At 46.2% G+C, this 24568-nt stretch overlaps 1 protein-coding gene and 1 long non-coding RNA gene across 5 annotated transcripts; one reads left to right on the plus strand and one right to left on the minus strand.

The window, feature by feature from the left end:
• Positions 1–241: 241 nt before the first annotated feature.
• On the minus strand, positions 242–15153 carry Park7 (Parkinsonism associated deglycase). 3 transcript variants are annotated; one of them, XM_074081440.1, is made up of 7 exons: positions 14997–15153; positions 13284–13396; positions 11833–11934; positions 9096–9155; positions 8223–8292; positions 4579–4665; positions 242–608 (listed from the first exon to the last, which is right to left on the minus strand). In XM_074081440.1, exons 2-7 carry the CDS (start codon positions 13371–13373, stop codon positions 448–450), a joined length of 570 nt encoding a protein of 189 aa, XP_073937541.1. In that variant the 5' UTR covers positions 13374–13396; positions 14997–15153; the 3' UTR covers positions 242–447. The 3 variants fall into 3 exon arrangements, with proteins under 3 accessions (XP_073937541.1, XP_020037414.1, XP_073937542.1); XM_020181825.2 differs by lacking the exon at positions 14997–15153 and adding an exon at positions 14415–14557; XM_074081441.1 differs by lacking the exon at positions 14997–15153 and adding an exon at positions 14344–14484.
• A 1147-nt stretch (positions 15154–16300) lies between these two features.
• On the plus strand, positions 16301–22911 carry LOC141425047 (uncharacterized). 2 transcript variants are annotated; one of them, XR_012450134.1, is made up of 2 exons: positions 16301–18752; positions 22293–22911. It is a non-coding gene; the product is annotated as an uncharacterized lncRNA (long non-coding RNA). The 2 variants fall into 2 exon arrangements; XR_012450135.1 differs by having other exon boundaries at positions 16301–18357.
• Positions 22912–24568: the final 1657 nt, after the last annotated feature.

Here is a 24568-nt window from a genome sequence, read left to right on the forward strand (position 1 = left end):
GGCACCCAGAAAGCACCTCTGTCATAGTAGGCAAGGAAGTGACTGTCCCCTGACTCAGTCTCCCTTTCCTCCATCCACAGTTGAGGCACTGCTCTCTGCACTGCAACAGTCTCCCCCCACCCCCCAGTTCTGCACCCCCACCCCTGCTCAGGATCCAAAAGGCCAGTGGGCAGCAACAGTTCTGGGCCGCAAAGGATGCTGATTATGAGTTTGGTTTTGCAAAAGAACTGCAGACAAATGATGAGGTGAAGCCATCAGTGGCTTGCTAAACGCCCTGTTTATTCTGCAAACAGGGTTCAGAAATGGACAGACACTTGCAGATGGGGGCCCTGTGTGGACCACTTCACAGCTACAGATGTTTCAGAGAGGCCATGGTTTCCCACTTGGCTGGCTGGAGGCAGGAACGGGTGCCTGGGCCCCTTCTCTTCTCAGGCCAGGGCTTCTGCTCTAGTCTTTAAGGACAAGTGGCGCCTTCGTTTGGTCGGCCACCTCCTTGCCACTGAGTTCCTCCACAATGGCCAGAGCAAACTCAAAGGAGGTCCCCGGCCCACGGCTGGTGAGGATGTGACCATCCTTTTCCACACGGCTCTCTGAATAGCTGTAATGACCTGCAGGGTAGGAACAGAACAGTTCGTGTCTGTCACACAGGCTCAGCTCACTGTCACAGTACACCGCAGGTCTCAGATAAACAGAAAAACAAACACCAGTGCTACAGCCAGCCACTCAAAGCCTTGTGGTAGGTCCAGCGAGCCACCACAGGCACAAGGAGATGTTAAAGCCACTGTGCCAAGGAGCACTGTGAACCAAGAGTCACACACAAGCCCAGTGCCGAGGCCACGCAGATGGCGCTGGGAGGTGCCGAGTGGAGGCTGACCCTTCCCTTTCCTACCGCACAACACCCGCTCAGCGTCAGGCTTGTGGTGCTGGAGCAGGGAAGCAGACAAAAAGCAGAAACCAGCTAATCACTAGATGAGGGCAGTGTCTCCATGCTGGGGAGACAGAAGCCACTCAACACTCCCTGCCCCAACTGGCTACCTTTTGGCAACTAGGGCAACACTGGGTTCCTCCGCAAGGGCTCCCTGCGCTCTGCCCACTGCTCAGGCCAGGCAGCCAGCAGATCTCCCCACACTGCCTGCAGAGCCAATGGCAGAGCTGCCAGAGCTGCTCCCTCAGTCCTGAGCCTGGCTGAGCATCTCCTCATTCCCTCCCAGCACTTAGGCTGTTCTGTGTTTCCACAAACACTGAGGCTGCTCTTCAAAGCCTTCCCCGTCCCTGTCACCAGAGCACTGCTGGCACCCATGAAGCACCAGTGTCATAGTAGGCAAGGAAGTGACTGTCCCTTGACTCAGTCTCCCCTTCCTCCATCCACAAGTGAGGTACTGCTCTCTGCACTGCAACAGCCCCCATCCCCTGCGCCAGTTCTGTACCCCCACCCCTGCTCAGGATCCAAAAGGCCACTGTCCAGAGCTTTGTTCAGCAAAGCCAGCAACCCGCCCACAGGGAGCCCTGGCTTCAGCACTGACAGGAGACCCCGAACTCCGTTTTTCAGCTCCTAAAGTCCACAGGAGTCTGGCGCCTCCCTACAGATCCTAGATTTCGAGGGAAAGAACCTGTGTCCAGTGAGAGCTGGTGGCCTGACAAGGCAGGGGACAGTGGAGATGTGTGGAGGGATGAAAGTGTGAGATGGATCTGCAAGACACCATGCCCAGGTCTTAGTGAAGCAGCTAGACACGGGGAGGTGCTAAGGACAATCCAGCTGTCTGCACTGCATGACAGGGACCCTACTCAGTGACATGCAGACACAAGGGCAGCCAGTGAGGGAAGAGGACCTTCACATGCAGGCAGCATGCTCTGACCCCTGTCCCTGGCCTCACCCATGCCACCTGTCAAGATGCTGGGTGCAGCTTCACCTGGCTCCTGCTTCTGTTCCTGGTACCCGGCATGAGAAGGGAGCACGGGAGATGCTGTTTTGTGTTTTGTGGTTCTGGGGTTCGATCATGTCCTTGGCAGGCGCTCTTCCACCTGAGCCACGACCTCAGCCTGGGAGGTGCTTCTTTAACACACAGATCTAGCTAGCAACCCCTTAAAAAGAGCTACGGGCTTCCGCCACACCAGTGAGCTTTAGAAATCACACGTGAACAGGTTCCTACAGGAGTTGCTGTCTTACTCGCTCATTAAAAATTAAGTCACCCACAGAAACAACCAGCATACACGAGAAACTTCCTCTTTCGTTACTATAGAGAAAACACGGTCCCTCATTTGAAGAGAAAAGGTTTCATAATTCAAACCACACTTACTGATGGCTGAGGCCGGCCAAGATCATTTTCAATGCTAACCTAGAAAACTGTCTGGGCAGGCCTTCCAGAGCTCAGAGGTGAGTGGCCTGGACTGGGACCATGGGAAGCACAACTGTGGTTCAGACAGGGCTGAAACTGGCTCAATAGGTTTCAAGGTTTTTCAGCTCTTTTCCAAATCTCAATGAGGAAAAGCACCAGCTTTACTGTTGTCAGTGACCCCACCTACTGGCAATGACTAGAACAGCAACGCAGGGGGGTGGGCAATTGAAAACCTGCAGGCTAGGATTTGTGAATTTAGCATAAATTTACATATTTCATATCTCAATGTTCAAAACATTTTTTTTTTAAAGCTTTAGGCAAAAATCTAAAAGCCAGAAGTCTCTCTAGAAAAAAGGGGAGAGGAGAGGCTCAGCACCACAGGGCCAGCAACCAAAGGTTGCTGGCTGTTTTTTTTTTTAATTTTTGTTTTGTTTTCCGAGACAGGGCCTCACTACATAGCCCAGGGTGGCCTCGACTACCTCATAATCCTGCTCCTGCCTCCTGAGGGCTGGGATCAGAGGTTCTGCTACTGCCTACTTTTTATAAATCATTTCATTGGCACAAGGCCATACCTATTCTTTCCCTATTGTTTGTAGCTACTTTGCAGCTGCAACAATACAGCTCCAACACTTGCTACCTGGCCCTCCAAGAAAAAGCCCAGGTTCAAATTCTTGTAGCCGTGTGACTGACCTCCATGAGCCTCACTCTTCAAATCTTCTGTAATATGGGAACAAAGTCAACAAAACAGGTTGAAGAGCACAGTAAGGTCTATAGTCGGTGGCCAGGCAAGGCAGCCTGTACACTGCTGTGTCCTGTTCACTGTGCCTGGCACACAGCACTAGGCCTGAGAAGTAGCAGGAACAATGACAAGAGCTGAGGCTCAGGTCAACTAGTGTCCTGGCACATTACACAATGACTCACTGAGCCCATCAAAGATCCTAGGCAGGGGCTGCTGCAACCCTCGTGTGACAAGACAAGGTACTGAAGGCAGACAGTAAGGAAACTGCCCACAGTCCTGCAGTGAGCACCTGCCAGCATTTGCCCTGGCATTCAGATGCCCACACAGAGATGGGGATGAAACTGGAACATTTACGGTATAAAACTTATTTGTTCAGAAACTGGGAGGTGAGAAGCCTTTGCTCCTTGGATTGGATTGCTTATCTGAGGGAAAATTCCAGACTGATTTATCAAGTGCATGATGAGGCCAAGCAGGAAGGCCTCACCTAGAGCAGAGATCCTGGTGATGACTAAAACACACCTCCCAGAATGCTCTGCAAAAATGTTACGTACTGCTTTTTTTTATAACAGCACTTACTGCCTTCAGTGTAATTCACATGTGTGTAGGAGCCTTGCTGCTCTAAGGGGAGGGGAGAGCAGCAAGGCAAAACCAGACCAAAGACAAGGTTTGGGCAGGGCTCTAGCCTAGCTTCCTGGCCTCCAAGCCTCAGTTTCCTTATCTGAACAGTGTGAGGACCAGGCACTGGGTCCACACTCTGTAAACTCTAGGTGGTGAGTCTCACAATTTGCTCTTCAACTCCAACTCAACCTGTTTCTGACGCAGGCAAGAGGTGTGGGGGTGCAAGCCTGGCTCTCCATGTCTCCTCCTGGATGCAAAGGAGCCACCACGCAGCTAACTTCAGTTCTCGCCACTCCTCTAGAACCACTCTGCTAGCTCAGTGGAAAGTCAGCTCCAATACTTAAAATTCCAGAAGCCAGAGCTTTTAAAAAGTGCCAATTTTCACAGTTTTACTGACAACCTACTATCTAACAACCAAAATAAAGTGATAGGTTTTTACGGAAGTAAAATAGTACTTTCAGTCAAACATAGGAACCTGCAGAATATACACCACTATGAGTGAACTCTAAAGGAAACGAGGGTCTTGGAGGTGTCGAGGGGCTCACTGACACAGTGAGGGTGTCACTCTGGTATAGGGAGCTGGCAGTTGAAAGGCTTTGCATGAGAAACTCTGCATTTCCCGCTCAATTCTGCTGCGAACCTCAAACTGCTGTGGAAAGAATAAAGTTTGCTGCTACATTACACTGGCTGGAGAACAGTGCTGTTTTCTGCGGTCTTTTTCACATGAAAATCTAAGCAGAGCCAGGCATGGTAATGCATACACGTAATCCCAGCATTCAGGGGGCTGAGGCAAAGAATCATGAATTCAAGGTCAGCCTGGGTTACACAGTGAGGCTATGTCTCAAAAACAAACAAACAAACAAGAAAATATAAACATATACTTACTCCCATTCATCATGTTTTCTTTAGCAAGTGGGTGTGATGTAACTTTGCTTCCAAAACCTATTTCATGAGCCAACAGAGCCGTAGGACCTAAAAATAAAATTAATAAAAAAGATCTTGAGTTGGTGAATCTAATTAAGATATACTGTAAGCACTATGTTAAGGTCACAATATACCCCCTATACAACTAAAATATGAAAAAAAAATCTAATTGCAGTTACAGAAAAGAACCGTATTTTAAAAACTGCAACAGCAAAAGTGTTCTTCAAAACCAAAATGTTCTTATTTAAAATAGGGTTATGGTTGTGCAATTAAACCCTTCTCAGTAGGAGAGGTAGTATGTTTCTAACAAAGCATTTGTTGGGTTCCTTAAAACTGATCTGGACCCGCACAGAGCATGGGGATACACAGGATGTGCCCCCTAAGGAACAAGAGTAGGAAGTGGGCATACCACTCTGGGGTAGACTTCTTGCCTCACTCTTAGCGAAACAAAAATTTATACAGGTCACTGGCAACCATAACCTCTGAACTTCTGGACTTTGGAGCTGTTGCACAATTTTATTCTTTGACTGGAAAGTGAAGAATGGAAAGTTAACACTCCGGGTGGGATTTGGAAGATCTACACCACAGTGCCCTCCCCGAAGGTGATACCTGCGCTTAAATCTGAGATACAAAGGCCCCCGAGTTGCAGCTATTTCTGCAAAGAACGACACAGAAATGTCAGCTCATGATACCCAACACCTGGCCTCTCAAGAGGAAGGCTTTGAAAATATGTAGGAACTAGCCAGAGATGCCTATCTAGTGCAAATTTAGTGATAATCCCCGCATAAACTGTATGGAAAGGTCCTCAAATAAAGACTGTAGTAGAAAAAGCTTTATACTTTTCATTGTCACCAAAGAAGTTAAAAGAAAGCTTTCACTGTACCCTTTTCCCTAAGCCACACGCAGAGTTCTTTCTGAGGCCCCAAGTTACACCCAGACTAAAATAGCACCTTGACCTTCTCAGCGCTTATAGTCTGTGCATTTTCAGCTTCAACAAACCTGATGTGGTCTCACTGAACTTTCGCCTTTCACGAGTCCTTGAAAAGAAGAGATATATTCCTCCAGGATGCTTAGATCACAGCTGCCACAAACAGGAAGACCGAACAAAGATACCTAATTACATAAGCCTTCTGCCTCATATCAAGTGTCAGTTTTCAGACCAAGTCCTGATTTGCCTCTTAAATCCAAAGCCTCAAACATACATCCCTCTCCATCTTACTTCTGCTCTTCATACCAGACAGCTATGGATGGAAGCGAATGTCAGAAGTCTGGAAGAACTGAACGATCGCCACTCGACGTACGTGAAGATTCCCGAGTTACCTAATGCTCACTTGGTAAGATCTCAAGCTCTAGGAAACCCTATAGTCTCTTCTACTTGACAGTAGACTCCAGTAGATGATCTCCATGAGGACAGTGGTCACAGCGAGGCAGGGGCTTCCAGAATGCTCCCTGCAAGATGGCTGCCTGCAGCAGTGTTGAAAACGTATGGACCGGATGGATGAGGGATTTACTGCTGCCTTACTAGTTGTGTTAAGCTCACAACTGATGCTTTCTGGGGCTTAAAACAGTTTGGAAAATTAGACAAGAAATATTTAGTATTCTATTACTTGAGGTTCTGATGGATGAGGAGCTGAGAGCAGAATTGGCAGAATCCTCTTCCACAGCGCCACCTCGTGGAGGCTTACAAAAACACCACCCCTGCCAATTCCCAGGCTCCTCCAGGCGACCCAGGTCTCTGGAGACCCAGCATCTGACAACCAAGACTCCTCCACCCTCAAGCTTCCTTCTTTCTCTCTCCTCCTCTCCAAGCTCATTTCATTTGCCTCTCAAGAAAGCCTCCCTTTTGGTTTCTGTCTTTCTCTTCCAACTCAATGTCAGGAACATTTCTTCAGTTCAAAACCAGTTCCCAGTTTCTAAGGGCAGCCTTTGCGAGGACTCAGCATATTTTTCTGCTGACTGAAACATTAGAATGTCTTCTGCCCCTGCTCGGTTCATCGCCTGCACCCCACACCAGTCACCGCACTGTACTGGGCTCCTGATCCCCCTTCTCCGGGTCCCCTGGGTACACAGGCCCATGGCACAGGACGCTCTCAGGATACCTGCAACTGCTCCTGCTACTCAGTTAACGGTGAAAGAAATCACAAATCACAGTAAGGGCCTCAACTGTGGTGTGGCATTCAAGCTTGTCTGAACACAAGACAGTGAGCCAATAGACCTGGTAATTTTCTACCTCAGTGACACCGAAAGACCAACTCACATGCACTTTGTACTTTCAGCAGTCACAAGGGAACAGATCTAGGCAAAGCCTTTGGTCGAAGGCTGAGACAGCCTGAGAACGAGGCTGGTCTCCCAGCAGCAGCAAAGACGCTGAGCCTAACAGGACCCTCCCCCATCCCTGGAGGACCCCGTAGCAGAGACAAGAGCAAGGCCAGGCATCTCCTCCTGGTCTCTAAGAGAATAGTTCCCAAGTTCAAGCATGTAGTCTTGGGGTCTCTGTGGCTTTTATGTAGGTACATCCAGCACTACCTGACACATTAGAGATTAAAAATGGAGGACGGAACCCAGGGCCTCATGGATGCTAAGGATGTGCCTGTGCTCTACCACTGAGCTGCACTGTCACCTCCAAAACCAGAAAACTATTTTTCCTTTTTCTTTTCTTTTCTTTTTTTTTTGAGACAAGGTTTCATTATGTACTCAGGCTTGCCTCAAATTCTTGATCCTCCTGCCTTGGCCTTCCAAATACTGGGATAACAGGTGTATGCCAACACTCTGGCTCAAAACTGAGAAATATTTAAAATGCACAAGCACAATGCCCTGCCTGAATGTGGCTTCACATCGGAGTGACACTCTGATATCACTCCTGTGAGGACCAGAAGGAAACAGGAACACACCATACCAGCAGTGTGTGCTTTGACTTTCCAAACCCTAACTTTGAGCACTGCTGCTCAGATGCAGAGACCCTGGTGTCCTAGGCCCCGCACTCCTTTTAAAGAAGCAATGAGCCGAATGTCAGCATGACATTCTATCAAGCTCATTCACTCACTCTCATGGCACCAACAAAAGTTATACTGTGACAACTAAATACTAAAGCAACAAGAGACCAGAAAACAAAATGTTACCAAGTTTGAAAGATGTGGGGACATCCATGAAGCGCCAAAGAACCTTATTTTAAGTTATGTGACAGATAATAAGGGTCCAGACCCTTAAAGCACCGAAGCCAGTGGACCAGGTTTTGAGGTCTACAGGGTGAGCACAGGGCAGGGCTGTTGTGTTTGTGTCGGGCAGATTCCTGCTGACTGTGTACTGGCAGAAATACATTCTGGCTCAGAGTTCTGCTGTACTAAGCTGTTTACTGAATTCCAGAGGGCCTCATTTCCCTCTGAGGAACCAAATACAGAAAACAGTAAGTTTCACAGAGTGGAGACCAAAGGTACAGAGGCAGGAGGCGGAGCAATCGGGCTCAGTGCTGAAATGACATCTCTTCATACTGCCCAAGCTAAACACACCAAGAACAAATGCCTCACACCAAGAACTGTGAGGAGCCCGTTGTAGCCCTGGCTAGACCAGTCTGCGCTGTGCTCTGCCCAGCCACGGCAGAACCTCACCTGCACAGATGGCGGCGATGAGCCCCTTCCTGCTCTCCTGCTCCTTCAGGATCTCTTTCACAGCCTTTGACTAATCAGGGAAAACCAAACACACAGTTAGCATCAAGACACAACCTAGTCTCTTGCTAGGAAACTGGTAGAATCTAGTTTAGCTTAAACCACAAGACCTTCTATTTCTCAAAACTACCTGTAAATCATCAATATAAAAGTGACCATGCTCATAATGAGTCTATATTCTTAAGCCCAGTTCAGGCATTTATCCTAAAAGGCATCCCAAAGACAGGAAGAAAAAAAGTAATTTCCCCTGAGCACTGGACCTGCCATTCTGAGTTTCAGGGAGGAAGAGAGGTGCAGGAATGTGGAGTCTGGGTGTCTGCAGATGGTAGAGCGGAAAACACCGCCTGCTGGCCCTGCTCCTGCCAACTCGCCTCTCTCTTTTAACAAGGTGACTCTCCCATGAAGACTAACTACCCAGAGGTAGACTACTGCCTCTTGATTTTCGTTCACAGTGGCATCTTCAGCCCCGAAGCCTGCCACAACCCTGATTGCTGAGTAGCAGCAGGTCTCTTCTCTTTCGAGGTTTACTCAGAAATCTACCATTCTGCTGGTGGGGAAAAATGAATAGTCACACTTTGGACTGTGTCCACTGGACTGTTCATAACAGTCGTGCGCCACATCAGCTTATTTCTATAGTAAATGCTGTCAGAACTGTTTTTAAGTAAGATTGGAATACCATTTGGTTAATTTTAGTTATTTCTCTTTTATTCACAGCATCCTTGAACTATCTGAATAATGAAGTCAACAGAACAAGCAGAGGCCGAAATCCTTATGTTACACTCCCCCACGCTATACTGAGGTCTGAGTAGTTTTTACCTCACATAAATTCTTCGCCCCCAGGTTACCTCCAGGTAGAACAACTGCATCATATGGCCCCTGTGACAATTTCAAAAAGAAAAAGAATATTTCATTTCAAACTTGTGTTAAAGTGACAGTCCAATAACACTCATATTTTTAATGTAGGACACAAAATACAGGAAAAAATCTGCTTATCTGTCAAAAGCACAATTAAGGGCTGGGGATGCAGCTCAGTGGCAGAGTGAGGGCTTAGCATGCACGAGGCCCTGTGTTTGACCCCAGCACAAAAGCAAATACAAAAAAAGAATAGCTAAATAAATTAAGGTGTGTCTCTATGATAGATTCTAGTGTTGTAACTAGCAAAAAATGCAGAAAATCTGGGTATAGTAACATGAAGGACATTCAAAACACAGTCATCGGTACAGTACAACTGAACTCTTGTAAAAAGACAAAAATATGTCAAGCTTGGTGCCTCAGGTATGGGCAACATATCAAGATCCCATCTCACACATGAATAGTGTATGTGTGGAGATGTATATAAGTATGTGTAATAAACATCACACACGTGTATGTACAGATACTCAGAGACAAAGATCAAATGCAGAGTAAAAGGCATAGAGAAATATTTTTAACTTCATGAAAAATGATGAGGGAGAATAAAATGACACGATATTTTAGCATCTCAAACATCCTAGAAATCTAACTAATCTCAAGCTTGCTGACATTATAAAATGACAACTGTCTTAACACTTAAGATGTTAAAAATGTCTTCAATAAAACTTAGTATATGTTTGGTTCTCTACTTTTTAGAATGTCTTTTTTCATTAAAAATAAAATTACTCTAAGATCATAAACATCTGTTTAAAATCATGCAAAACTCAAAACTAAACAGAAAATATGTGAAGTCTAGAATTTCTTTCAGTGCATTTATTTTTGCAGTGCTACATCTCAGGGCCTCGCACATGCTAGGCAAGCTCTACCACACCACCACTCTCTCACTCCTTTTAGAACTGGATGAACAATAAACATATGCAAAAGGAAACCACTGATCTAAAATACCGAGACATCACAGGACAAAAAGAGAACAATGGAAACCAGATGTGGCAACACAGCCTATAATCCCAGCTGCTTGGGAGCTGGAGGCCAGCCCAGTCCAGCAAAAGTTAAAAGACCCTGTCTCAAAAACAAAGTAAAAACAAAAGGGCCAGGTACCAGCAGCTCACGCCTGTGAGCTAATCCTAGCTACCTGGGAGGCTGAGATCTGAAAGATCAAAGTTCGAGACCAGCCCCAGCAAATAGTTCGTGAGACCCCCTCCATCTCCAAAATAACCAGAGCAAAATGGACCGAAGGTGTGGCTCAAGCAGTGCAGCATCTGCCTCATGAGGGTAAATCCCTGAGTTCAAACCTCAGTCCCATCGAAACAACAACAAACAAAACAAAAAGGGGCTGGGGGCTTGGCTCAAGGGGTAGAGACTTGCCTAGCATGAACCCTAGGTTCAATCTCCAGTATTTGAGGGGAAAAAAAAGAAATATTCTTCCTTTTAACATATCATTTAGAAACTTCAATAATTTATATGTAAATACCAGCCAGACACCAGTGGCTCATGCCTGTAATCTTAGCTACTTGGGATGCTGACATCAGGCAGATCATAGTTTGAGGCCAGCCCAGGCAAAGGGTTAACAAGACCCCATCTCAATCAATGGCTGGGCACAGTGGCGAGTGTTTGTCATCCTAACTGCGATAGGAAGCATAAACAGAAGGACTGAGATCCAGGCAGGCCTGGGCAAAAAGCAAGACCCTATCTCCAAAATAACCAGAGCAGAAAGGGCTGGAAGTGTGGCTGAAGCAGTAGAGTGCCTGCCTACCAAGTGTGAAGCCTTGAGTTCAAACCCCGGCACCTCTCTCCCCAAAAATTGATGCGTAAATACCAATATTCAAATTCTCCGCAATCTAGAATGAAATCTTTAATTGGAAGGGAACACACTTCTTTCTGTGCATGTGAGCACAACTCAGCATGAAGAATCTGCCTCTGGGTTCTGGTAGGGCACAAACAGCCATTCGTGACCTGCCTTTGCCTCCCTTCCTGCCACGTCTCTGCTCCAGGAAGGCACAGTCAGATATCACCTTGGCCTGTGATATCTGACCCATTACAGGGTGTGCATTAGGGTGAGTGGGTGGGCATATTTCTGACAAAGGGATTCCAGCTTTCTCAAAGATAACCAGAAGTGTCCAGCACTCAGAGACATAAGGACCATCATTCTAAAGCTATTGAAAAAGTGACACAATTTAAGTAGAACTCTTACCACTCCCTTAATGTTTGGTGTAAAATGAATCATACAACTACATCTCTGTCACTATAAAGAAAAGGTAAAAAAAAGAAGTGAGAAAAAATGGGAATGTGGCAGTTGATTCTCTTATATCAGGAAAAAACATTATCATGGTACAAGGATGCCTTTGTAGACCAGAAGAATTCCAATGACAGAACAATGCTCACATCTAGCCTCTTACCCTCTCCCCACCATGCACCAACCCGTGCACCCACCCACCCACTTACTGAGCAAATTCAGTGTCCAGGAGAATTGCCAAGTTCTACTATCATGGAGTAGAAAGGTGAAGTCTTGCCTTCCCAGTTCAGGAGGGAAGACTTCCAAGCAAAACAATTTTCTCAGAATAAGTCTGCTCTAACCTTAGTCGTGGATACAGTCAAAAGACATTTTATGAACTAATGAAGAATCCATGTATGGAGAACAAACCTGTTTTTTTGCATCTTCAAGACTAGCATCAGGACAAATGACAACATCACGGCTACACTGTACTGGGTCTTTCCCAGTCAAACCTGCAACAGTGACTTTGATCTAAGAGAAAGACATGATATTTAAGAACGGTGAAACATAAATTTAGAATAACATTTTCACAGCTACCCTGAGTTTTAAAATAACTTGGCAGGAAATACTACAACAAACCATGCAGAATTTAAGCTAACACCCTGGCTAAATACATTTAATAACTAAGTCTGTTCTGGTCCGTCTGGGACAAATCAATTTGTAGCTGCTGTTCTGGCCCCTTGTCTGGCTAGAACACCCATTCTCCCACAAGTGTTCTTGTCTGGGAGACACATGACCATCCTATTAATAACCCATCTTGCAAGGTTACTGTTGCCATTTAAACCTCATGGTACTTTCCTAAGGTGCAAATGCAAGTTCAAACAATAAAGTACGACGTCATCCTTCAAAGGCTGAAAAAGCCAACAATTCCAATAGTACTAGAAAAATGGGAGTTTTCCTCTGCTGCTAGAGGGACTACAGATTGGGACATCGCAGAGCAACATGGCACAATCTAGTGCAACATGGCACAATCTAGTGACACCGACTACAGGCTGGCCTTGGACCTAGCAACTCCACTTTTAGGTACAGAGCCTGAAAAAAAATCCACACATTTACACAAAGAAACTTATAAAAAGAATGCTTATTACATTAAGTAATATAAGGGTGTAAGTAGAAGAATGGGTAGATTGTGGCACATTCATACAGTGCAGTACTAAACAGTTGAGTGAATAAACTGGATTTTCATGTCTGAGAACCAAGTATAGAAAGACTCTGGGACCAGAATGCCCAAGGGTGAGTTCTGGTTCTTCTACTTACAAACTCTGTGGCTTTGGCACATTATTTAGCATGTCTGTGCCTCAGTTTCACGAGCTGTAAAATGAGGGAGGCAGCATCTAACTTAGACTTGCTATGAGGTCTGTGTTAAGTGCTAGCACGAACGCTGGCAGTTAGTGGTGCTAAAGGGTTCACTATATTACATATGGACATATGCTACATTCAAACATAGAATGACAATGTGTAAAGTAAGCCGACACACACCAATGTGAGGAAAGCAGTTTATGTCTAGGGAAGGAGGTAAGGGCACTGGACTGGGGAAATTTACGAAAGGGATTTCAAGTATATTTCTTTAAAGCATTTGCTCTTTAAGAAGGAGGTCCCATGGGGTGCTGGCCCATGCTAGTAGTCCCAGCTACTACAGAGGCTGAGGCAGGAGGATGGCTCAGGGCCCTAGTTCAGAAAAAAAGGGGGAAGGGTCTGAAAGAAATAGCTTTGTATTATCTGAGATAGTTTGTCAAGTACTTTAAACATTTTATTCAAAATGACTTAAAAATCCCCACATTTTTCAAACAGGGAGGGCTGGGAACCAACCGGGGACTTACCCCAGCTCGCCTCATGATATCCACAGGGATTACCAACTCCATTTCCTCTGCTCCTTGGGCCAGGATGACCAGGGCTCTTTTTGAACCCATTTTGTGTTGTATTTTTTTAAAGACTTTAAAAAAAAGAAAGAAAAAAATTTCAAAAGTTTCCATTGCAATACCATAATATCTAAAATTTTAAGTTTAGAAACCTTTTAAAGCAGAGTTTAATTAAGTACCTCCTAGGGAAGTCATAATAAATATGAAAAAAAGCATCCTAGGTTACTATTGGTTTACAAAATAGAGTTTCAACTGCTATTTTTGAGATAAAAACACAGGCTGCTAACATGTGTTAGTATTGTTTTGCTTTCCCATTGCTATGCTTTTTAAAATCCAATTTCTGATCATAGAAATTTTCTAAGGCATAAGCATGGCGGCGGGGGGGGGGGTGTCTTGTACTTCATCTTTATCTTAAAATACTGTTTCATAGAAAAACAAGTGAATTTCAAGGGGAAAAATATAAATATACTGCGACAATGTGCCTACAAGAGTTTTGAAGGGGATTTTTTTTCTTTGGCAGCACTGGGGTTTGAACTCAGGGTCTCACGCTTGCTAGGCAGGCACTCTTGCCATTGGAGCCACTCCGCAAGCCCTGAAGGGGATTTTTTCTAAAATTCCACTAACTACTAAAAATTCGAAGGCGGGGGAGGTTAACAACGTTAAACACTTTTTTTTTTAAATGATCGAAAGATGGAACTTTCCCTTACTGAAGTCGACCCTACAAACTACGCACACAGTCCTCACTGCAGACAAGAGCAGCTGAACGGAGCTCGGCATCATTTTCGGCCTTTACCACAAGCTCCAAAACGGGGATGTGTTACGCGGCTGCGCGGCGACTACGCCGACGGCCAAGGGCCACTAACCGCCGGTGCCGGACGCCGAGCGCCCCGCAAGCGCGCCAGGCACTGCGGGCCGCTGACCCAGGAACCTCCCTCGGCCCGTGGGAGCGGGGAGCCGCTACGGCCCGGCGGCCCAGCAGCCCTCAGCCTAACCGTGTGCCGCGCGCCCCTCGGGGGCTGACCTGCACCCCACGCCTCTTCCTGCCCACCAGGCGCCTCGGCCGGCCGCCCACGCTGCGCAGAGACCACTCACCACGACAGCCTAAAGGGGCCGCAACCCACCACGTACGCACACCTCCCTCCCGGCCTCGGTCCCGCACTGCGCAGACTCGCGGCGCTTCCGGGTCGCGGTGCGTCACATCCGGCCGAGCCCATCCCGGACTGTAGCGGGGGAGGACCGCCTTTACATCTCTCCCCGCGAATGGCACAGCCCTGCCTGCTCCAAGGCCGCTGGGGTTAACCAGCTGTCCGCCGCCGTGCAGAACGAGGATGCCAGCCTACAGGGCAGCTGTGATTTATGTGGGCTGTGCATTTTCATAAAGATCGGCCCTCACATTTCTTCTCTGCTGCCCTGTTTCCCTTTGCCCTCTTTCCCCGAACTCAGTCTCGTCTCGCCCCAGATCTGCTGGAAACGCTTTCCCCACGCTTGGTCGCCGGGCCCTGGGCGCTCCTGCCGGGCACCTGTTCACACACCGTTATTTCATGGGTTTTAGTTGCTGAGTGTTGTTCTCTAAAGGCCCTGCTGCTGCTGCTGCTGCTGCTGCATCTACAGGACTAGAGCAATGCTGAGAGCACGTCTAATAAGCATGTAATGGGCTCCACTTATTTACGTTACCTGATTTTATTTCTTAGGTTTTCCAATGTTAATAGTGATGCTGGAATGCTGTTCCCAAGTGCGTAGTGGATGGTTGAAGACGCTGGACCAGGAGTTAAGAGTTAAAGCAAGCACAAAGTTTATTGAAAGGATAGCAAAGCACCCTGGCGGGTGGGACTTAGTAAAAGAGCTAAGTCAAAGAAAGGCTGAAGTCCAAAAGATGATACAGGGATTTAACTGGCTTAGGTCCAACTATTGTGTATTTGTGTTTGGTTGGCACCTAGTCAACTTCTCATTAAATCCGACCACCTGTCCGTTCCTTTCCTTATGGAACTGGACATTCCAAGTCTGGTCAGCTCTAGCTGACCTTCGGGCCCACTCCCCACATTGTGCAACTGCATCTTGTTATTTTGGTGCAGGCCTTATTTCTCTGAGAAGCCCCGTGGTTTCCCACGCCTCTTTAGATGTCTGCTTTTGACTTGCCTCTCCCATCCAAAATGAGGTCACCCAGTCATTGCTCCCCTTACAATACTTTTACCAGTTTCAAAAACCAAGATGATGATAGCTACATTGAACTGATTCCTTCACCTGTCCTTATTCAGCACCATGCCTGCCTGCCATAGGTAACAATGTTAATTTCCTGTGCATCCTTCCAGTATTTCTTTATGGAAACACAAGCAAGTGTGCACAAATACTCTTTATCTACCTGCTTTCTCACATAAAAAAAATGTAGTAGACCAGATACTTTCTTCTACTTCCCTACACTCACACCCATACACACTGATTATATGAACATCTTGGAAATTCTTTTTTTTTTTTTTTGAGGGACTGGAGTTTATATTTAGGGGTTCTCACTTGTATACCAGACACTTTACCATTTTAGCCACACCACAGAGTTCATTTTACTCTGGTTATTTTGGAGATGGGGTCTCCATGACTATTTACCTGGGATGGCCTCAAACCACAATCTTCCCCAAGTAGCTAGGATTACAGGTGTGAGTACTGGTGCCTGACTTGGAAATCTTTCTATATCACAAAGAACCTTCCCATCATATACCATTGTGGACATGTTCCATAGTTTATTTACCAGTGCTCATTGATAATGTTATTTCTGATAATTTTCTCTACAGATTGACATATATATATGACCTACTTGTGCAAGTATAACTGGACAAGGGTAAATTCCCCAAAATGGGAAGTTCACTTCAGCAACTCCATTCAAGTTGAACTGCTTAGCACTTTCACCAGTAATATGTGAGATCAGACACTATTTTAAATATGCCTGTGCTTTTAAGGTTTCTCTTTAGAAATTAAAATCACATTATTTTCAATAAATAAATTTTATTTTTCTTTCCTAGTTTACAAAGTACTTTCAGGTACTTCATGCTATCCTTACAATGGTGGGGAGAGTGCTTTTTACTTAGACTTGTGCAAATGTTTGAAATATCTTCCATTATGTGATATTTTAAGAAGAATCTTTGGGTGATTCTAGAATGACTTCACCTCTGACTATGTGCAAAGGAAGCAGAGCAAAAGCCATCCCTCTTCAGCTTCAAAGGGGAGTGGAAAATAGGAGTGACAGAGAAAGGAAGGCAAGAGGTCAGATTTGTGCTTCAAGAACCAAGGAGGGCTTTAGATGGAAGGAAAACCAGAAAACAAGCTGCTTGGTTCCAGTTCCCATAGTAGCCTCTTAAAAGGGTGTGCTGGTGATCTGCTGTAGAAGGACAGCCTCACCAGAGCAAAAATGGTAAGACAAATGGTTCAGCCGTGAGAGAGAGAAGTCAACACTCCTGAGATTTTCACATCGCCATCACCATCTGAAATGATCTGAGTCAATATTTTTATCAAATTAATAATTTGCACACAGTTTTTTGAAACTCAAATGTTGCCTGTGGTAGACTGGATTTTTTTCGTAAGTATTCACTCTCCTTCTACCTGCATGCACGAGTGTACTTCCTGTCCCTTGACTTTGGAGTTTGGGCTTGTTTTGACCAATGGAATGTTAACAGATGACTGACCAAAGTCTTGGAAAGTACTGCTCTGATGAGCAGGCCTGTGCTCCTGCACTTTTGAATTGCTTAAGGAAGAGCTTCCCCCCACCCGGGCCACTGCCACTGCCCCTCAACCTGGTTCCAGGATGGAAATGCACGGAGCAGAGCTGCCCCAGCTAACCTGCACAATGAGTAACTTGAAAACAGGGTCACAATAGCCACACTGCTGACTGTTGTGATCAGGTTTTGCTGTAGAACTACTATGGGGAACTCCTACAACAGTAGCCCTAGGACTCAGTCCTACACCCCTCTGCCCTGTTCTTTATTACTTAAAGAGCATTTTCAGCTCTTTAAATAACTTCTTCTGGCAATTAGCTCAGCATTTTAAAGCGATACACTGGTATTTTCTTTCTCATTAATTGGCTTTAGACAGCATATCTTGACTTCTGGAAGAATTATAGTTTTCATTTTATAGATATGAAAACTGAGGTCCAAAAGAGTAAAATGACTATAAAACGTCCTGCAGACTTGGTCAAACTCAGATATTCTGATGCCAAATTTCACACTCTGTCTCAGTAATACCAGTAACACTCATGACACACATATTTCCCATCATACATTTATAGAACAAAGCCAAAAAAAAAATTCAATCATTTACTAAAAAATATTGCTCTAGGACTGACAGTGAAGACACCTCTTGGTTCAGTCCCCTATTTCCAGGCAGAACAACCCATCCTATCCACTATCTGTTTTACTCAACATTGGTGGGAAGTACAAACCAAAATTCTCCCTGGTTTCAAGGAACTGAGGTTTCTTACAGCCACTGCCACATTTAAGCAAGAGACACTGCTCTGTTTTGTGGCGCTCACAATCCAGTAATGGCAAAGAAACGGTGTTGACATGTCAGCAACAGCCCCTGGCCCTTCTGATCCTGGTTTTGAAACCCAACTCCTCGCCCAGAATTATCCTCATCACCATACCAAACAAACTGCTGCTGCGTGATTTGCTGTTTTTTTTGTGGACCACTCTTACATCTGGCATCTCATCTTACTCAGAAAACATCCTATTTTTATTTCATCCAGAGCACTCATCATTCCGGCCTTTTCTTGTCTCCTGTCCACTTGTTCATTGTCTGCACCTGTGAGCTCCATCGCAGGCCCACGCTGCTGAGGTCTCAGCATCTATAGTCAGTCCCCGGCACTGGCCAGCTGGGTTACCCTGACTTCACCCGGTACTGTTTGAGCTTTATTTATCACTGCAGATAAATACTTTTACATCTCCAGGTCACAATGAGATTTCAACCGGTTCCGATTCCTGTTTTAATCTAATTTCTCCCGTCAGAGTCCTTTGACCAGACGATGCACGTGAGAGGTGACATTTCACCTGCCGCGGTAAGTTGGCGTCACTGTCGCCTGGTTTCTAGCTTCACTGATGCGGAGGAATTTAAACTGGAGATACCGGGCATAAGGGCGCGCTCTGGGGCATTCGATCACTGTATTTTCTGAACACCCAGTGGAGACTGGGTTCGGGCACTCTCGAGAGGTCCGGCAGACAAGGCGAATTTCCCTTGCGGAGACCCCGAAAGGTTAGGTCGGCGACAACGGAGAAGAGTGGGCGAGCCCTGACATTTGAGGCTGTGCTCGCGCCAGGGGGAAATTCTGACGTCCAGGTCTGTGAGGGGCCCGACAACGGCTTCGCCTCTGCCCCGACCCGGTGTGAAGCGGCCCCAGGGCGTGGGCCACCGCGCACAGCTCCCGCCGGAAATGGCCGGCTGACCTGCAGTGACGTAAGACCCACTTCCGCCGGCCGCAGCTCGCGGGGGGGGGGCCCCCCAGCGACGCCCGGGATTGGCCGACCCTGCCCGCGGTGGGCGGGGTTGGGGGCGGGGCGTCCGCGCGGGAACCTGCGGCTGCGGGACTCGGTGCACCTGCCTGGTAGCGTGTCAGGAACACCCCCACCCCGGGAAGGTCACCTCCTTCGGAGGGTCCCCGCTGCCCTGGGGTAGCCGTGCGTGGCGACCCCGCGGATTTCCGGGGGAAAAAGTGTGGCCTGCCCCCGGCCGCCTACGGGTCCCAGGTGCGTCCTGGTGACCGCAGCGAACCGCCTGGCCAGATAACTTGTTCCCAGTACGGGGACTTTGGGTGTCTTGAGGAATCCCTCAGGCTCCGGCGTGTTAATCACCTCGTTGGCGGCTTTGGAAAATCTGGGGTGCCCAGTGTGGGAACGAGGCTTGTCTTTGGGCTCAGGTTGTTTGCGGAAAACCCTTGCGGGAAGGTTATTGAGGTCTTAGTTGTGGAAGTGAGAGTCAGATGTGGTCAGTTAGGGTTTCAATAAATGTGACTAGTGATGCGTGTCCAGAGGATGGCGAGGACCTTAGTGGGGTCCCCTCCCATTATTTCCTACTGTGGTTCTTCATTCCAATTCTGCTTCCAGGATGCTTTTGGGAACATTCAGTGGTCCTGGAGCTGCACCAGCCCTTCTCCCTGTGCGAAATCATGGCTTTTCCATCTAGACGTAGTAGGCATTGGACTCGCAAAACTCCCTATCGACCCATCACTGCCAGCAACTGGATCCTGGAAGTCCCTTCCTTATCTCCAGGCCCACCTGCTCCTGAGATTGCTAAGCAGTGGCTTAACCTGGTGGTGACCTGTTGCATTTCTGTAGTTCTGTGGATCTGCTGGTTTTGGCAATGACTTCTACGTACCACATTAAAATCAAGAGTGGCTATGCCAACCACATTTGAATCCTGCCACAATGCGGCTCGAACATTTCTTGTTTCACATTCCTACATCTTACCCTCCCTCCCTCATTTCCTCCGTTCCTGGAATACACCCTGCAGGGCCTCCATGCCATGGCAGAAGCATTCCTGCTGTCCCCAAATACCCCCTTTCAGTGTACACACTCCATCCTGCAAAACCTCGTGACAAGGCCAATCCCTCCAGGAAGTTCCCCTGTATTCCACAGCACTTTGTCCCATTATAGCATCTGAAAGGCCGGGTGGCCTTATTTGTGTAACTTCCTTCTTCCTCCTAAGGCTGTGGAAGTCGTTGGGATGGTACCTTATCTTTATATGCTTTAAAAGACAGTAAAACTCATTTGAGAAGTGTGTATTGTGCTCGCAGCGCTGATCCAGGTGCCAGAGACGTAAAGGTGAAAAAAATGATGCCTCCTCTCAAGGAGTTTTTGCTCAATGGGAGAAGACAGACAATAAACAACAGCACAGACAGTTATGTGTCACCTATTGATGGAGGCATGTTCTGAGAAATTCATCATTAGGTAATTTCACTGAGGTACTTACGCACACTAAGATGTCTACAATGTCCTTAAAGATACAGTCTTATGAGGCCACAGTGGTCAGTCATTGACTGAAATGTTTTTATGGGACACACAACTGTGCGTGTGCCAGATGGTGTATGTATTATGTAGGACAGTAAAGAAGGGAAAAGAGAGAACAACGTGTGTGTGTGTGTGTGTGTGTGTGTGTGTGCACATGTGCACATGCATGTGTGTGTGCTCTACAGCATGGACAAGGAATGCTTTTTTCTGAGGAGGAAGCCTGCATGAGATGAGAGAACAAGTCACACAGAGAGGGGGAGGAAGAGCATTTTAGATAAGAGAACAACAAAGTAGGCTAGCCTGCAGCAGGAGAGTGTGTGGCACACAAGACAGCAGGGAGGTCAGGTTAGAGGGGAGCCATGGCAGAGTGCAAAGGAGAAATAAACAGAGATCAAGATAATGTGCACATGCACATCAGGAATTCGACATGCTGGTTGAATTGAACTCATTGGATTGATAAGGGATAGAGAATTGTTTATTATTTTTTAATTATTCATTTATTTTTGGTGCTGGGCCAAACCCCAGGGCCCAGGGCCCAGGGCCTCACATGTGCTAAGCACATGCTTGGCTACTAAGCTACATCCGTAGTGCCAAGAAAACTTAGTGATGCTAATGTGAATCTTGGAAATGCTTGACCCTCTAGAAAATATATTGTATATATAATGTAATATATAAAAATTTAAACATTAATGAGAACTGATGGTTTATACAATAATCTTCCCATCATAATAGGAACTCAGAGCAGGAGAGACTTGGGGGGAAGAAGTAAGATGACTTGTGAGTAGAATTATTTGGTAGATAATATATCACCATTAAAAAGATCAGGAGGAAACAAAATTTGTCTTCTGGTGTTTTCTTACTTTTCATTTGAAGGAAAAAAAATCTTTGAACGTTTAGTTGACAGAAGTTGAAATTAATTTGGGTAGTATTTCCCTTCCCTGGGACCATGGAAGATGGGAGGATGGAGAACCAGCAGTCCACAGCCTTCAGCACAAAGCCTGGGACTTCAGGATAATGTTGCTTTTGGGGTGATACTTTTTTTTTTTGAAACAGGGTCTCACCATGTAACCAGGTTGGTCTCAAACTCATGATCCTCCTGCCTCTGCCTCCCAAGTGCTGAGATTATAGGAATGTACCACCACACCCAGCTGATCCTTCTTTGATCACAACTCTCACAGCCCAAAGAATATTTTTCCTCTTAGTGACATTTGGCAACGATCTCTATTTTAATTTAAAATACAGAATGTTTGTCTATTGAATAGTTTTGGTGCTGAGCTTTCTACCCAGGTCCTTGCTAAGCACATGCTTTACCACTGAGCTTCACCCTCTAGCCAAAAGGATCGTTTCCAGTTAGTCTGGCTCCCTCCAAAATCAATCCTGCTTTTCATTGTATTTCTCAAGGTTAAAGTTATCCCTCCGTTTCTTGGTAGTCATTCATGTAAGTGAGGTCTACTGTGGTTTCTGACTCGGCGCTCAAGCCTCTGAATTTGCAATTTCATTTTTGGCTGCTGAGTCAACACTTCCTGGTTTTTTTTTTTCTCTCATTCATAGGAATGAAACATTACAAGCAGCTCATGAGCTAGTAGTCATCACTCTTGCTCCCACGTTAGGTCGCTTTGGAATGAGAAGTCCTGGGTTCCATCCTTGGCTTCTCCCTCCCTAACTATGGCAGGATGGTACCATGGGAAACTGCTTTCCCTCTGCCCAGTTCTGCTCACGTCATCTAAGGGTTCCTGAGCAAGTTGTTGATGTATTTGTTGGTGGCCCAGCTGTTTGAGCCTCCCAAGCACAGATGGTGTCATATTTAGAAGGGAATGTCCTGTATGTCACCATCATCTGCCAGGTCCCCAGTCACAGATATACCTAAGTGCTGTGTGCATAGTGTGTGTGTGTGTGTGAGATTCTGGAGCCCTGTGCTGGATAGCACATATTTTCCTTAGCTGTGTATTTCGCTTGTTTTGTAACTTCCAGATATCTTCATGCCCCACAGGTCTTCACTGACACTCTGTCCTGGCCGTTGCACAGTGATGGACACCGAAGCTGGTCAGAAGTTGGAAGTCAATACTTATAAGCCATGCACATATCAGTGGACGTGACACAGGGAAGTGCAGAATGAGGAGGAACAGCCAGAGAATTTGACAAATGCTACCACTCCACCTTTCCTGACAATGTCACATCATTCTCTCCCTCCCCCTTCTCCACTTTTCCGCTCATTTTTCTTTTTGCAAGTTCTGTTTGATTTTCTCCTTTTCAGCCTCAGAGCACCATATATTTCCAATAGTGACTATTACCTTGACTGGACAGATGCTTGGGGTAGAATGTTGGAAGAATAGATCTTCCAGGAGGGTCACAAGTGTAGAGTGTGGCTTTTCCATGGATTAACTTTGCCTCTAATATGTGCGCCAGGAGGTAGGTCAGAAGCACACTTTATTGGATTTTATAGGAAGCATATTTTATGTGCTTTGAGGGGGACTATTTTTCTTTTTCTCCTGCAGATGAGACTTCATGCTGTTGCAGTGTTGCACTGAAAGTTGCACCCACTGGAGATTTCACTGTTATGTCTATAATCAATCAAAATAAAACAAAAAGTATTCCATGGCTTAAAATGAGACATTTAGAAAGTGTTGATTTTTCTGGACTCATCACTGACTTAATTTGGGAAGGCTTTGTAATCTGTAAATTGCATCTGGGAGATTGGAAGACTAAAAGGACTAAAGTGATGTGACACATGGTTAAGCAAATGAAAATAACACACATGAAGAAAGTCGGGTGGTGCCTTCCGCTGAAGTGGTTGCTTTGGTTTAACTGTAGGATGACAAACTAATCTCAAGAATCTTTGAGCTCAGTAAAGACTGTGTCACTGGCACAGAAGCCTGAGACAGTGAGCTAATCACTGTACTGGAAAAGAAGCCACGTCACTTCAGGGGAGGCGACTGCTCTGCCCACAGACCACCCAGAACGTAGATGAGTAGGTAGCACTTAGTTAAATGAGAGTACAGCCCAGTTAAAGGTCACGCGGCAGCATTAAACACAGTGCACATACGGACACATGTAAATGAGGAGGGGCTTGGTTAGGAGGTGACTTTGAGTCTGATTTTTAATGGTGTAACGCTCTTACATTCAGCTGATTCTGCCAGTATCAGGGCAGGGTGATCCCACAAATATCACAGGTCTCTCTGCTCTCAGAATCTGGGAAGACATTTTGTAGACAGCCTGTGCTTTTTTTCTCCCTCCTTCTCTGTTGCCATTTGTCCTGTGGTTGCTTTATTGACGGTCAGTGTGGGAAGCTGGGGACAGAACATTTCAAAGCTGTCACGTAATAGTGATTTCTTGGGAAATACGTACCAGCTGTTGAGCTTACATGATGCTCTCTGTTTCACTGAATCCTCACCAATGAGCAGGATGAAAGCACAGTTGGAAAAGCTGGGACTCAAGGAGGTTATGGAATCTGTCCAAGGTCACCCAACCATAAATGACAGAGCCTCACTTCCACCAAGCACGACAGCAAAGTGTGAGCTTTCAACCACTGCCACACTCCACTGCCCCACTGCAAACACGTGCGCGTGTGTGCATGTGTACACGAGTGTGGGTGAGGGACAGATGGTGATGAGGAGAGCAAGTCAAAATTGCAGAGATGCCACTTCACACTCACCAGGATGGCTAGAACTTTTTTGATGGGAAAATTACGAGTGTTCATGGGGACGCCGAAAAACTGAAATCCTCACTTGCTGCTGGTGGGAGTGGGAAGTGAAGTGGTGCAGCCACTGTGGAAAGCTCTGCAACTTCTCAAAAGTGAAAGGTGACTGCCATTTGGCACAGCAGTTCCACTCCTATGGGTCCACCCAAAAGAACTGAAAACGGTATGTGCCAAAACCCACAGTGAGTGTTCATAGCAGCCCCATCTGTAAGAGCCCCAAAGCAGAAATAACCCACGTGCCATGAACTGATAAATGGATAAACAAAAGTGATATGAGCACAGGGTGGAATATTATTCAGCCACGAAAAGGAACGGAGTTCTGATGTATGCTAAAAATGAAAACAAACGCTGAAAACATTATACAAAGTGAAAGAAGCCAGTCATAGATGACTATATTTTATGTGCTTGAATTTATATGCAATGTCCAAAATAGACAAAATCATAGCGATAAAAAGTAGGTTAGTAGTGCCAGGGACTGGGGGAGGGGGATGGGAATGATATCTCTGAAATCCCAGGTGGTGTGGGATTTCTTTTTTGACTGATGGAAATGTTCTGAAATTAGGTAGTGG

This window comes from Castor canadensis, chromosome 7 (assembly GCF_047511655.1).
Source record: "Castor canadensis chromosome 7, mCasCan1.hap1v2, whole genome shotgun sequence".
In the NCBI taxonomy this organism is placed as follows: Eukaryota; Metazoa; Chordata; class Mammalia; order Rodentia; family Castoridae; genus Castor; species Castor canadensis.

Excerpts from the sequence above, each read along its gene's own strand:
- Park7 (XM_074081440.1), bottom strand. The coding sequence starts at position 13,373 with ATGGGTTCAAAAAGAGCCCTGGTCATCCTGGCCCAAGGAGCAGAGGAA. Across the intron at positions 9,156-11,832 it reads TTGAAGATGCAAAAAAACAG|GGGCCATATGATGCAGTTGT; the intron begins GTTTGTTCTCCA and ends AAATTGTCACAG. Across the intron at positions 8,293-9,095 it reads GGGCGAAGAATTTATGTGAG|TCAAAGGCTGTGAAAGAGAT; the intron begins GTAAAAACTACT and ends TTCCCTGATTAG.